Source organism: Nothobranchius furzeri, chromosome 17 (genome assembly GCF_043380555.1).
Source record: "Nothobranchius furzeri strain GRZ-AD chromosome 17, NfurGRZ-RIMD1, whole genome shotgun sequence".
Classification (NCBI taxonomy): Eukaryota; Metazoa; Chordata; class Actinopteri; order Cyprinodontiformes; family Nothobranchiidae; genus Nothobranchius; species Nothobranchius furzeri.
Genome location: NC_091757.1, coordinates 32217448 through 32232100, shown reverse-complemented (window position 1 = coordinate 32232100; position 14653 = coordinate 32217448). Strand labels below are relative to the sequence as shown.

The 14653-nt window shown below is 42.5% G+C and overlaps 1 protein-coding gene across 8 annotated transcripts in view; it reads left to right on the top strand.

Annotated features, from left to right (window-relative positions):
* fbrsl1 (fibrosin-like 1) overlaps positions 1 to 14653 on the top strand; it is a 356228-nt gene that overhangs the window by 134939 nt on the left and 206636 nt on the right. For all 8 annotated transcript variants that reach the window (XM_054731281.2, XM_054731279.2, XM_054731286.2 and 5 more), the window contains exon 2: positions 6 to 224. In XM_054731281.2, coding sequence (XP_054587256.2) covers positions 6 to 224 — 219 coding nt within the window. The remainder of the gene's footprint in view (positions 1 to 5; positions 225 to 14653) is intronic.

Genomic DNA, 14653 nt, shown 5'->3' with positions numbered 1-14653 from the left:
TGTAGAAGAAGACGGGAGTCATGAAGACACAGGAGAAGAAGGAGCGCTGGAAGGAGAAGAAGGTGGTGAAGCGGCCAAAGAAGGAAGATGAAGATGTGGAAGAGGAGAACGTTCAGCTGGTGTTGGATCCGCTGGAGAACGGCTTCCTTCATCACGCTCAGCGAGAGCAGGAGAGGATGAATGAGAGGCTGCTGAAGAAGACATACTCCAAGAAGAACAAGATGGTGAGTGATCAGCAGTATCTGATGGGAGAGAAGTTCAATAAGAATGTTGCTTTTGTGAGGGTCATAAATATTCAGGAGTGTTTGTCCCTTTTTTTCTTAGAGAAAAGCGATTAAAGGTGTGGAACACAAAAAAAACTTTTTTTAAATGACTACCGTAAATCCTCTAATATTAGCCTGAATTTAATTAACTGCCGGGTATCATATTTTGGCCGGTGTCGGAGTCGGCGGAGGTGAATAATGGCCGGTTTTTTATTGTGGCCGGGTGGAATGTGGTAACAAGCAAGTACGGTACGGGGGGCGGTTGTGTCATCCGTCTCACTTTTGATTTGCCAGTGATAGGCTGCGAGGGTAACTTTAACCATGCAGAGACGAAGAGGAGGCGAAAATTTGATATCAAGTTCAAAGAGAACGTGCTGATTATGCTGCAGAACACTCTGGGGAGCAGTAGCAGGGGTTGTATGAACTAGTCACTAGTCGACTTCACCGCTCTATAGTGACTTTTTATGCCTGTCATTGACTAGTCGCTGTCACGTGATAATGACCGGCAAGTTGCAGTCCACAGAAAAGACAGCAGCCTGCTGTCAGCAGGTGACGAGCTCCTGCGCCTCGGGAGGCAACGCGCTGTGCCAGAGCGTCGGTACTGACACCCGCCGTAAAACGGACATTTAACCAAATTGTGACCTTTACCCTCTTGCAATTTAACCTTCCCCTCACCCCCCTCCTAACCTTAACCAGCTTGCGCATGCAAAGCTCTGATTGTTGATGCGCTCCAGACATCTGCGTCCCGAGCACGGCCACAGTAACATTATCAAATCAGGTGTCGCCACCTCAAAAACTAATTTAACACGCGATCGTTCATGTCGGTTCATTTCCTTTAATGTTTTCTGTCTTTTCTTCTTTTATTTGTGCCTGATGCGTTTCGCTGCTGCGGATCAGGGCGCATCACCTGTTTTGTCCTCGGTGACGCAGCTCACTGATGTGGCCGGCGAGCACTCCGCTGTTTTTGTGGTCGGTAGATCTTTAAGAACTGCAGTTCAAAGGTAACTCATAAGGTGAATATATATGAACCCAGGTAGCAGTTTTTCTTTAGGATTGAGAGGAGATGCAGGAAGATAATAAACAGGCAGGACAGAAAAATAATCAAATAAAAAACAAGTTAGTTTTTGAACCTGGTGGTTGCAACAAACAGACACCATTGAAGGTAAACAGAAGTGAGGAACAGGAAATGAAATATTTTTTTTAATGTTTAGAGCAGCAGGAACTCCGAGAGGCTGCAGGCGCATCAGTGAGTTTGCGGCCGCTGCGCGGGGGGGGCTGAAGCAGAAACTACCGTTGTTAAAAGAAATGTGTTTAACTTTGAAAATATGGGCGCAATTTTAACTGTCAAAAACTCCAGCGAACCATTAGTTCATTTTGCTCAAATAGAAATTGAGGCCTGCCTCTAATTCTGTTCCTCCTTCCAATAAAGGCCTGGAGCTTGATGAGTTTGAGTCAAATACAGGCCCAGGCCTGTATTAGAGGATTTACGGTATTTTTGGTTATAATCGGTCACTGTGAGTTTTTCATGCAGGCTGAACATGAAAATAATTTCCTACACCTATCTCCTGCATCACCTTCTGATAGTAAACGACGGTGAAACTCTAGGATTAGAAACAAACGGCAGCTACGGTAAACTGTCACTTAACATTCATGCACTCATCCATCTTGGGTCGCGACAAGGAAGGCTGTTGTTGGTTTAGTGACCAGGAAACAGCAGAGAAAGTCTCAGCTATCAGAAGCTAATTGTTAACATTAGCAACTCCACCACACAGCAGATCTTCTCCAGGCTTGTGCTATTTGTGGAGATAAAACATCAACAAAGCAGAGCAAATGGAATCAGTGGTAGAGACGAGTTGCTGTTAGCCAATCAGAGGAGATACTGTATGGTCAAATATCAGAAAATGAGACTCCTGCTGTGTTCTGCCTCCAGCTGACTCCTTGCTGAAACAGCCACTTCTAAACCAAGGTGCTCTTAGCACCACACATGGTAGGAGTATCTGATAAGATTATCTTTGGGGCCATTACAGTACGTGTCCTTAAGATTGTCAGGAGGAGAGAATCGGGTCAAAAATTGACATGCCGTCTGAACCGGGCTGTACCTCAGGTGGGTTCCAGGTAGGGCTGGACGATATAGAAAAAAAGTATATCGATAACATTTTTTATATTGATCGATATCGATAATTATTGAAAAATATTTTCAAAATTGTAGAAAATATTTTGCGTGCACCCCTGACCACCGGGATGAGATAAATCATTAGCGTTTGTAATTGGAGCAAAAATACGTGACATACAAACATGTTCTAAAGGTAACAACATCACCGTCTCTACTGGTGTTGCTGCAGCCATAAATACAAGTAACTCCATTGATGTTAGCAGCTAACAAGAGGTAAACTTACCGAGGCGACTCTGTTCTTCCTCTTAAGATGCTCGTGCATCGCCGATGTGCTCCTGTGAAAGGAGTGTTTTGCTTTGCAGAGTTTGCACTACGTAGCTTTCTTTTGAATTAGTATAATGCACCCAAACTTTTCAGATATGTTGCGACTCAACACAATCTCCGATGATGAAGGCTGAGCTGGATGGCCACCACTGCGCATGCGCATCGGAGCTAAAGTGGTGGCTGAGCACAGAGGCAGGAAGCAAAAGCAGAACGTGCCGCAGTGGGCGAGATTAAAAAAATTGTTTATAAAATAAGGTCTATTTTATTTGTCGGCGTTGTCGTGACGAGTCGAATCATGGTAGCCGTAGACATCTTGCTGCGGCCGCTTCTCGCTCTCTTTTGGTTTGAGAAGGGAGGGCCTGGCGACGTAGCGTGCCGAGTCTGGTTTTGATTGGTTAGGAGTAAGTAGTGAGTCTAGTATGCTGCTACCTGATAGGTTATAATGAAAAAAGGAAACATTTTATCGAAATTTTATTGACCAGTTTTTTATCTATCGCATCACATGTCTATCGATAGTTATATTGAACTATTGAATTATCGTCCAGCCCTAGTTCCAGGGTATTATGGCTCTTTAAATGTTAACATTTATAAAAATCTCCTCTCACATCAGTCACAGAGCTGTTCTGCACATGTGGAACGCCGCTCATAGTGAAGAGCTGGGGGGTTGGAGGTAAAATTAGAAACAAGAAATTGTAAACTACAAACAAATAGAGACATTTGATGATTAATTCATCATATTTTTTATGTCATAGAGTCAGTTAGGCTGTGCTGTTTAAACCATGCTCAGATAGGGCACAACACGATTCCTGTCCATTATTATTTATTGGCAAAGTTGTTTGTTTGCTGTTTAGCACAACTAATAATGTGTTTAAAAGTCTAAACAGAAACAGGTCCACTGGTGTGGTGGTTAGAAACCATGAAAGTATCCAGACAGGACTCCATTCATTTCATTTGACTCTAAAACAAAAGAAGGAAACAGATGAGTGGGGTCAGAAGGCCATGTGGGGGTTTTAGCAGTGATTATGTACAAACTTGTCAAGCATCAACGAGCCTATTTGTTTCTAAAACTGTCTGCTCTTTCTAAACAAACTCCCGCGTTGCCGGTGCTGCCTTCAGGTGCCGTTCTAGCTTTATTTTGCTTCTGCACAAGTGGCTTTCTGCTGGTGTTGATAGAGGACTGCCAACAACCCAAGCACACAGACTCAGAGTCTGCCCCTCTGAGATAGCTCATCTATGTGTTAACAGTTTGTTTAAACGGCGGATGTTTTTATGCCCTCGTCCAAAGCCAAAATCCACTATAGGGGCTGTTGAGGATAAGAGAGGAAACATATTCAGGAAGCCAAACCAAATAATGAGACTATGTAGCCTGGAGGCCTCCTCCTCAGACTGAAATATCTCTCTCAGATAAGATTTCCTGAGGAAGTTAACATAGCTGAAAACGAGTTTGGCTGTGATATTTAATTTGTTGAGAGCCAGTTAGAAGGTACATATGCGTTTAGTTGATGCTCTAATCCAGTGAGCAGCGCTGCAGTCACTGGATCAGATCTACATTCCTGCAGATAGTTACTCATCATATCTAACCTCGCTGAAGTTCGTGGTTTTTATTCACTTTTAAATCTAAACTGATCTACAAATGTTCCTGAGTGTGGAAGGGTTATTAAAGCACAATATTTAATATTTATCAGGGTAGGATGATTTATAATCTTAATTCAACGTAACTGCAGCTAACACCACCTATTGCGTATGACTTACAATAATCTAGTTATCGTGAGGAGATCCCTCCTATTAAAGCTTTAGGAGTATTGTTTCATCTCTTCATTTTCAGATTAACTAACTCACAGCATGCTTAAGGAACAGATTGGACCATACTGTTTTCAAATAAGTGTAGAAAACATCCAGAAGAGCAGCTGGGTGGGCTACATGCCTTGTTTATGTGTAAACAAACCAGCATAATCATCTTTTTGGTTTCTCAGCAGTTTATATACTTTGAAATGGCATCCGTCCAGCTGAATACATATATAAAGTACTGATTACTGTTTGACATAGATTACATTTGTCTCCCTTCTACTTACTTTAGTTATACCAGAGTAAACATTTCATCAGCAGCACCTAAAGCACACCGTTAGTACCTAATTGTAACTAAAAGTGACTGTTCTACCACCTGCTGTTGGAAGCAGCATCTTCCTATAGCACACAGCTGATGAATAACTCTCATGGCACCCTCCTGTTGGACAGCGGATGAATTATAGATAACGTCATGAATTATTCAGCAGCTAATTTGAATCTTTGCATTAAGGAATCTGCTGACTTTAGGCCTTAAGTGTATTTCATGGTGGTTCATCAGGACGTGTTTTGCACATGTTAGTTTGCATGTTGCATGTGTGAAACAATGATAGAAAGTTACAGTTCATTTATTTTCTCTAGAAAGCCTGATCAAATTGATTCTGGCACTAAATGATATCAGTATATGACCTGCACTTGTATAGCGCCTTACTGATAAGGAGGACTCCAAAGCGCTTTACACTGCAGTCTGTCATTTCCCCATTAATTCACACGTCCACACACAGGTGGTGACGAGCTACAGCTGCCCTGGGGCACACTGACAGAAGCCAGCCAGGCTGCTGAGCACAGGACCAACAGCAGCAGGCTAGCAGGGTGAAGTATCATGCCCAAGGACACAATGACTGATGGACAGAGCCTGGGTTCAAACTGGCAACCCACCAGTTATGGGGCGAACCCATAAACCCTGAGCCCATGTCTCCCCTATGTGGTCTAATGAAAATTGAAAAAACACCTAAAGACCACAAGGCTGATCGCCGTTCTTTATGATGAACTCAAACAAAACCAAGTAAAAAGGCAGAGATCAATAATACATAAAACCTACAACACAAGTTACATTTAAAAGAAAACAGTAAAGCCACCTTAAATGAAACAAGTAAAATGAGATCATAGTTAATGTTTCACACTCAGTGGTTCATATGCAGTGTAAGAAAACCGAACGAATCCAGCTAACGTCAAAATGAACTGGCCTTCTCTTAACTGAGTTAAAGGGATATTCCACCCAAAATTTAAATGTGTCTATTGACATAATTCCCAGCATTAGATAAGTGGGGAAAAAACCTATTTTTAACCAGCTCGGCCCTTCTCCTGACCCAGCTGTGCTCCTTTAGCTTAGCATAAATCACAGCAAGTGAATGGATCCAGCTAGCACTGAGAGTTAAAACATTCTTAAAATCACTCAGTAGTGGTCCCAATGGTGACCTAAATAATCGGACTAACTACAAGTGAAAATAATTAGCAACATAAAGGAATCACAGGCGTCGTTTTAGACTTGGGACTACTTTATGACAAAGTACATATGTAAGCCTCCACTGGCAGCCCCCAAAACACCTGCTTCTGTAAACAGAGATGCACTCATTGTTAGTGAACCAGAATAAAATACACACACACGTAATTAGCAATGTGTCTCCCAAGTTTTCCTTTTTGTTGAGGATTTCTGATAAATGTAACCTGGCAGCAGCCAGATCTCTAAGTGAAGCCCCACTCTGTGTCGAGTCTACACATTTCGATCTGGAGTCTCTACAGCAGAAACCGTCTGAAAGGGGGGGGCTATCTGGTAGAATACTTTGAGCTTATTGGAGGACATGCAAGGTAGTGCCCGGCTGGCACTGGTTACCATATTTTGTCTTTAGCCAATTACAGCAACAACTCAAATGACGTATACCATGTACACCTGGAAAACTACAACAACCCGCTCAAGCTTCATTCATTCGCTCACGCAGGAATTACTATGGCTTTGGGTGATTTTTGATGGTTTTGCAAGAATAATATGTGCATAAAGGGTGGGGTGTTCCCTTTTACAAACCTGGTGACCCCCAGGCTTTGCTTGGTCCCCACTCACCCCTCCTCTGCCCTACCTTCTCCGCTGACACGGACGACGCACGACATTGAAATGAACCGCGGGCCTCCCCACTGCTGATACTGAAGAGAAACGGTAGCGGAGCACAGCAAAAACTCTTGATTTTCCCACCACTAACATGTTTCCGGTTAAAAACCCAGGAAGTGAGCCAGCCCCCCCCCCCCCCCCCCCCCCCCCCCCCGCTCGCACGGATGAGGAACGGTAGCGTTGATGGAATGACTTCCATGTTTCATGGCTGCAGGGGGGAAAGCGGGTCATTCAAAGCGATTCATTTAGGATTACCAGAGGAGGAGCAGATACTTGGTGAAGCTTTGCTTTACTTATCAGTCAGTCAGAGTCAGGTCTCCGTTCCTACAGAATGCTGCACACAGGTTCATTTCATTGCTTGGCTCAGTGATTCAATTAATAAATCTAATTTAAAACCGCATCTCTGTCAGCTTAAAAAACTTTCATGCAATATACAAATCGCAAATGCCATGTGTTTGTTTTCTCTTGCTCTCATTGTGTGTGTGTGTGTGTGTGTGTGTGTGTGTGTGTGTGTGTGTGTGTGTGTGTGTGTGTGTGTGTGTGTGTGTGTGTGTGTGTGTGTGTGTGTTGCATGAAAGCTTTTGTCAGTTTGCTAACAACTCACATTGCTAGTTGGATCCATTTACTTACTGTGCTTTATGCTAAGCTAAAGGAGTACAGCCTGGTCAGGAGAATGACTGGGCTGGATAAAAAAATGTCCCACTTATCTAACTCTGGGAAATATGGGTTAGGGTCAACAGACAAATTTTCACTTTTGTTTGGAACATCCCTTTAAGGTAATTCTGATAATGTTGTTAGACAACCGAATATCTCTGCAGTTCAACTGCGACATCCCAGTTTAGCTGAGGGGTGACCAGCCTGGACACTCCCCCTCCCAAAAGTCATGAGAGAGTAGAAGCGGTCCTCTGATAATTCCACCGCCACAATGTAATGGGCTCGACACACGGGAGGCGACATCGCCTCTCCTCCATTCATTTTCAATGAGACATGCGCGACAAAGCGATAATCGCGGGTCTCCCTCCTACCAAGCGAAACGCGAAAAACGTGCGTGTGAAATTTTGCGCTCGTGCACGTGTCGTGCACAGGCGCCTGCGACGCGATCCCAGAAAGTTGAAACATTTTCAAATCTTTTCTTCGCTGTCGCTCAGACGAGGAACAATCAACGGAGGTTTTGTTCACTGACCAATGAGCGGACAGGATGCTCCGTACACCTCCGAGCAAACATGGAGGAGAAGTTGATTATTATTATGTTTTATATAGTAAAATCAGAAGTAAGATTTCACATAACTCTAGCAGCACCTTGTGAAACATCATGTCTACCACTTTATTAACTCTGAACCGCTTAAATAACCTTAATTCCCTCCAACCTGACACAGCCAAACAAAACAACGGAAGTTTCGATTTCGCCATGGAATAGAACGCGTAGACGGCTTTGCCGCTGGCTGCTGCCGCGGATCGCCTCCCGTGTGACAGGTAATAAAAGCCACAGCGACAAATTTTGCTGATCGCGGTTGTTTGTCGCCTCCCGTGTGTCGAGCCCATAACACGTGTAACATCATCAGTGCAGTCAGTACCAAGTAAGCTGTGCTGCAGCAGTGTTGTTGTCCATTCCTTGGGCCATTGTGCTGCTTTTATTACATGTGCTTCACTTCTACCAGCATCTGTTTACTGTTTTTGTTGCTATAGACTATTCGGAAGAATACCGACACCAAATCGAACGCACATCATTCAATATTAAAGTAGGATATTCATTTAAATGAACATGTAGCCTCACTGACCAGGTCAAAGGCTAGGAATTAAAAGTGTGTTCTTCAGTTGATATAGACAACAAGTGAGGGAGCCTACCTAACGGTGACAGATCATCCCAGAGTTTTAGACCTGCAGCAGAAAAAGCTCAATCCCCTCTGAGCTTGCATTGTTTCTGTGAAGCCAGACCTGAAATGGAGACAGAACAAAGTTCAGAGATAAATGGGAGCAGAACCCTTTGGAGGAAAAACAAGAATTTAGAAGGATATCAAACATAAACTGGAAGCCAGTGAAGGAAAACCAGAACATTAGGACTCTTTTGTATTTACCAGGTCAAATGTGATCTGCAGCGTATTGAATCATGATGAGTGATAGAAGAATTACCAAATCTAAAAAGAAACATGATGCAATAATCAAGCCACTGATTTAAAAGTGTGGGTTTTGTTTTGGAGAGTAATTACAATAGCTACCTCAGCTGAAAGAAGCAGAGTTTTACCGTGCTTTTGTTTGTCTGTTAGGTTTTAGTTTCATTTATAGATTTTTGATCATTAAGAGGCCAGGGACAAAAGTCAGTGCACAGCTTTCTGCTGCTCCTGATGGATAATAACTATTTAACGTTTGACTTCATCTCATTAAAATTCAGAAAATGAAATACCATCCAACTTTTCATGTCAACCAGACGGTCAATGTGCTAAAATATACCTGACTGTCATCTGCATACAAATGAAAGGAAATGACATGTTTACAGAATTGAGCCTCTATTATCAGCAGGCATGAAGAAAACAGGAAAACCCTTGATATTGGCTCTTGATAGAGATACGACCTCAACCATCGGACCACCGATCCTGTGATGCTCTGCTACTGCTCTGCCGTGAGACCAGAATCTCATGGAGCCGTTATGCTTTAAAATGATCAATTAGCTCATCATCCAGGTTGTTTTAAACCAAATGAAAACAACACAAATCACAAGAAAGCTGCCTACGTACCACGTGGCGATGTAGGTCATAGCATTACCAAGTTCAGGAAGCAGAAGTGTCGTTTCACTGCAGGAATGGTGGACTTGTGTTGGCTTTACATTGAGCATGAGTGAAGATCTCTTTGGTAACTCCAGTTTCCTTAAAACAGGCTCATTAGGTTAAGTGGTGATTCTCTTTTCTTTGTGTGTTTCTAAACCAATACACTTGTTCAGCGTTGTTGTTATGTTTCATTCTTGCTGTTAGAAGCAGTTTACAACATATTCAGCATCGTGGCTTTGACCTTCAGCGAGCATCAAACGGGAGTTATGAATAAAACATGATGCAGACTGGTTCCAGCAACACACGAAAAAGCCAAGGACAAGCATATACACACACACACACACACACACACACACACACACACACACACACACACACACACACACACACACACACACACGCGCGCACACACACACACACGCACACATTATCGTCCTTCAACACTGTTGCTGTTTTCTCGTCATAGGAAAGCCCATATGGACATTATTATTAGTTAGCACTGCCTATCACTATCAGGACAGCCTGTAGTCACGATCCATCCTTTCCTTTGTGCTCATCTCACTCTAATGCTGCTTCAAAGTTACCTGGCCACCTTCATCTGTAGATGTGTGCATGAGCAGGAAGCTAGCTGAAGACAGATAAGATAAGCTGGAGTGAATCAGAGCATAGTTCAGGCCCAGCCTGAGAGCAGCTAGATGGAATAACACCGGCGTTGCAAATGTCACGGAGCTGCCTTTTAACACAACTTTCATGTTTCTGAGTAGTTTCTTAATCTTTTTAGACAGAAGACTCTCTGACAGATTGGATTGTCTTTCAACGCCTCATTGATCTCAGAGAAAACCCACATTCTGTCTAATTTAGAGAAGAGCTTCTTTCAGCTGTAATTAGTATTGCACTAATACACGTCTGCTCTGTTTATTCTGCTGGATTTGAAGCGTTTTCTCTAACTTGTTACAATCTTCTTTAAAGAGATCAGCACAAAAATGCAAAACACCTCAAGGTAATTATGGGGTCGGAAAGCTTGTAAGTGGAAACTTGATAGAGAAGGTCTTTATTTCTGCCACTCAGGATAACTCTGCAATTTTACAAGGAGTGTTATTAGATGAGTGGATAATGACGCTGCAGAGGTGTCTGTAGGCTCATTGCATGCAGAAACATGTCCCTGGGCTTGTGCTAATGCGTGTTTACGTGGTTGTACACGGGTCTGCGTGTGTGTGCAGTGTCACGCTACACAATAACAGGCATGAGTGGGCGACCGTGACTTGTGACGGACCTTGGTGGATAAATTAGTCGGGTACTTGCAACATGCAGCAGTATCGCATGTCTGTCTTTGCCACATCATGGCACAACGAGATAAACAGTCGCAGGTTTAAACTGAAGTAAAAAGATTTATATTTTATTCAATATTGAATTCTTTTCAAAAACAGTAGAAAAACATTCCCGCCAATCAAAATTCCCCAGAGATCTCGGCTTTGTTACCTCTTAATTAAAGATGCTAAAAGGAATATTATTGAAGTTTTGAGGAGTTTGCTGTTTATTTATTTCAATCCCTTAGTCCCCAGCAGTTTATAGTAAATATGTATTTATGGGATGTTTAAAAAAACAACGTAAACCCAAGAAAAGCTCCATTTTTGGTTCTTTTTTTAAACACAGGAAAGGTTTTTCTTTACCTTGCTGACATTTTTGTTTGCGGCTGCAAACTTCCTCAAAGCTGACGCTGATGGTGGCGTCACTTCCTACTCCATTTATCCACGGGCAGCAGAGGACGTGGTCGCCCTCTGCTGCCCGCTCTCTCCTCTCCGATGACGCAGTCCCATGGGCAGTGTGTAGACCCCATCGTCTCTGTTCATGGTCCCACATGCTTGCGGATAAACGGAGTAGGAAGTGACGCCACCATCAGCGTCAGCTCTGAGGATGTTTGCAGACGCAAACAAAACTGTCAGCAAGGTAAAGAAAAACCTTTCCTGTGTTTTAAAAAAGAACCAAAAATGGAATTAGAAGCCAAACACAGAACGTACCAAAGATGTTCCATGAAAAGCTGATTCATCTGTGACTAAAGACTTTCACTTTCAGAGACTAACACTCTGTAGCTTCTGCATTTATGCTTTGAACAACAAAACATCATTTCTTCATTAAAAGTAATTCATCTAAATTGTGCTTTTTTATGCACAACCTGCACAGCAAATGCATATTTCCTGCTATTTGGGATAGAGTTATTCCCCATCATTAACTAGGACTGTAAACCAGCACCAGGACTGAACTATTCTATAGTTGACCAAATTATCTTAAAACAACAAGAAACAAAAGGCTTTATTAGTAATTAGTACGTTATGATAGAATCATTCTGTAGCACTAAAATTACAGAAATAACTAATAAATAGGCAAACACACACATTCCCCCATGGAAAATAGCTGTGTCAGTTAATTAGAGCCTGGAAGGGATTAAATGTTTTATGAAGAGGTCATTTATTATTCCAATAAGGCTGAACTTATCATACTGATCTGTGAATAATTCTGCAGAGAAACAGAAGTTTTTTTTGTACAGTTATAATTCTTACAGTTAGAAGTCCAAACATTTGTTTTTTAGCGTTAATTGGGCATCGAGGCTTGTTTTACTGTAAATAGAAATAACTAATTAAAACAAATGTGCTAAATATTTTTTATTAATGTCTGCATGCGTGCTTTTCTTTATGTGCAGCTTCTACTTTGCTAAATGCATTTTATTTCTGCTCAGCAGATGGTCTGACCACAGTGGAGTTAGTTAGAGAAGCCAAATGCATCCCAGTGGGTTTCCACCGGGGCTGCAAGTGTTGACTTAGTCTGGAAACAGGGAGAAGGAGGAGAGAACATTTCACGGTGGTGAGAGAGAGAGAGAGAGGGGGGGGGGAGAGGGGGGGGGGAGAGGGAGAGAGAGAGAGAGGGGGAGAGAGAGAGAGAGAGGGGGAGAGAGAGAGAGAGAGAACGAGAGAGAGAGAGAGAGAGAGAGAGAGAGAGAGAGAGAGAGAGAGAGAGAGAGGGAGAGGGAGAGGGAGAGACTGCTTCTCTAATCTCAGAGGAGGGTTTGAACCTGAACCGGGTCCGGGTCTGAGCTGCTAGATTTTGTAGAGTCAGTAAAACTCAAAAGGTGGCAAATGGTCCTCTTATGAATGTTCTGTTAAAATGCCTGCATGGTCCGTGGATGGATGTAGTGTGATAAATGTTTCCCACAGAAGCAGTTTCCATACCAAAATTCACCAGTTACTTGAGCCGCTACCGCCTGGAATGTTTAGCTCCCAGGATTTCTGTTCAGAATTCACCACCCCTCAACCTGCCGACCTCCCGAAAACGTCCACAAGGATGGGAGCGGAGAGATGAGAGGCTGAAATAGAAACTTGAAATCAAAGGAGGAGAATAAAAAAAGAATAGATGAACCCAGACAACCTTTGAGCCTGCTGTGCTTGGCCAGGTGAATATTCCATGGGACAGTGCACAGTGATTAATGTCAGGCTATGTAAGGTGCTTGGCTGAGTAACTGTACTGTAGCTGTATACACACACACACACACACACGCACACACACACATCACATCCTATCATTTTTACCGAGCCATTGAAATACAGCAGGGCTACTTCAGAGCAGCCACTCTGGGGACAATTAGTCCTGGGAACAGTCAATTTCTACAAGCCTGAAGTTCTGCTCTGCTGGAGCTTAGGCTGTTGCATGCTGGGAAAGGATGAGATAGCATAGGCAACAAAAAGCTCCTTCTGGAAACATTCCATTCTGTGTGACTTTACTGAGTAGGATGAAGTGTTTGCATGATGCTGCAGCATTCTGTATGTCAGCGTGGTGGTCATCTGTTTTTAGGAGGCAGACGTTCGCTAAAATACATTTCTCAGCACATCATTTCCCTACACTTGTCAGGTTATTGCTTGTAATTACTTTTTTAATGTAATTTATTAAAGTGGGACTTCCCAGTCTCTGCTATGTTCCAGTTCCGTATCTACTGGGGGATCTGTAGCTATAGCAACAGATATATTGCTCCTGGTAGATGTTTAACTAGAGCAGACAACAGGGAGAGACATTTTATTACATCTCATGCTTTATGATTTACAGTGTCCTTGGGGTCTGTATTACAGTAATGTTTAGCGAACATTTGGAAAATGTGTGTTTCAGGAAGTCTCGAGTGTCTCAGTAACACCTTCTACTGCAGGAGCTTCCTACAGCAGAGCGGCGGTTTAAAGCTCAGGTCATGGGAGGGCAGGGCGATAGTGAAAAGCGTCTGCAGAGGTCATTTTAATTTAAACAAGAATAAAGATTACAATCAGGGAGATAAGGGGTCACCTATATGTGTTAAGATGCATTCGACACATTTTGGTTTTAACAAAAAAAAGGTTCTCTCTAAATCGACTACTTTAGCGTCGCAGGAAGCGCTGGGTTTCTTTGAACCTGAAGCGTCTTTAACAGACGCTGAACTCTCGGGGGAGAAGGAACAAAGTGTTAGAAACGAGGTCGCTCAGCACAGGGACTCGGATCTGCTGCTTTTAATGTAATCTCAGACAGACGTGTAGAAATCTGACTTTCATTAAAGGTGAATGAAGAAATGTAATGTATTTGCTCAGTTTAAACACACAGGTGAGGTATTTTACCAGTTTATAAGGCATCCATAATTTTACATTGCCCTTTGAAGATATTAAAGTAAAAATACAGACATTTTCATTAATAAACTGTGAGTCAGTTATCCACTCATTGCTATTAAAATATATTAATATCTGTTTGTGGTGAAAGAAAGAAAAAAGAAGCTGAAAGTAAAATTTTACTTAAATCAAACATGTTTTTTATGTAACTATCAAGGTCTGACCCTCACAGCTTACTGTATTTTAGCAGAAGTAAATATAATGAGGCGGAATAAGAGATTACTGATACTTTCTCTGAAAAGCTAAATCCACTTTTATCTGAATGGTTATAAAACATATTTCTTTTATTTGAGCTGAACGGTTCTGTCAGAGGTAAATGTAAACAACACGTTGCACCAGCTTAGACCACTTAAACTCATTCACTGCCAGCTGTTTCCTGATCACCAACGGCCTTCGCTGCCAGCGTTTCTCACTGTTTTACTGTTTTTTTTAAGAGTCACAGAACGTTGCGCGCTAGCATGATGTCGATGCCAAAACAACCAAAACAAAGAGGAGACTCACCTCTTACATCAGGAAGAAGCCGCGTGTTTCGAGCGTTATCCGTTCTTTCATAATCCGTTGTCGAATTGTGA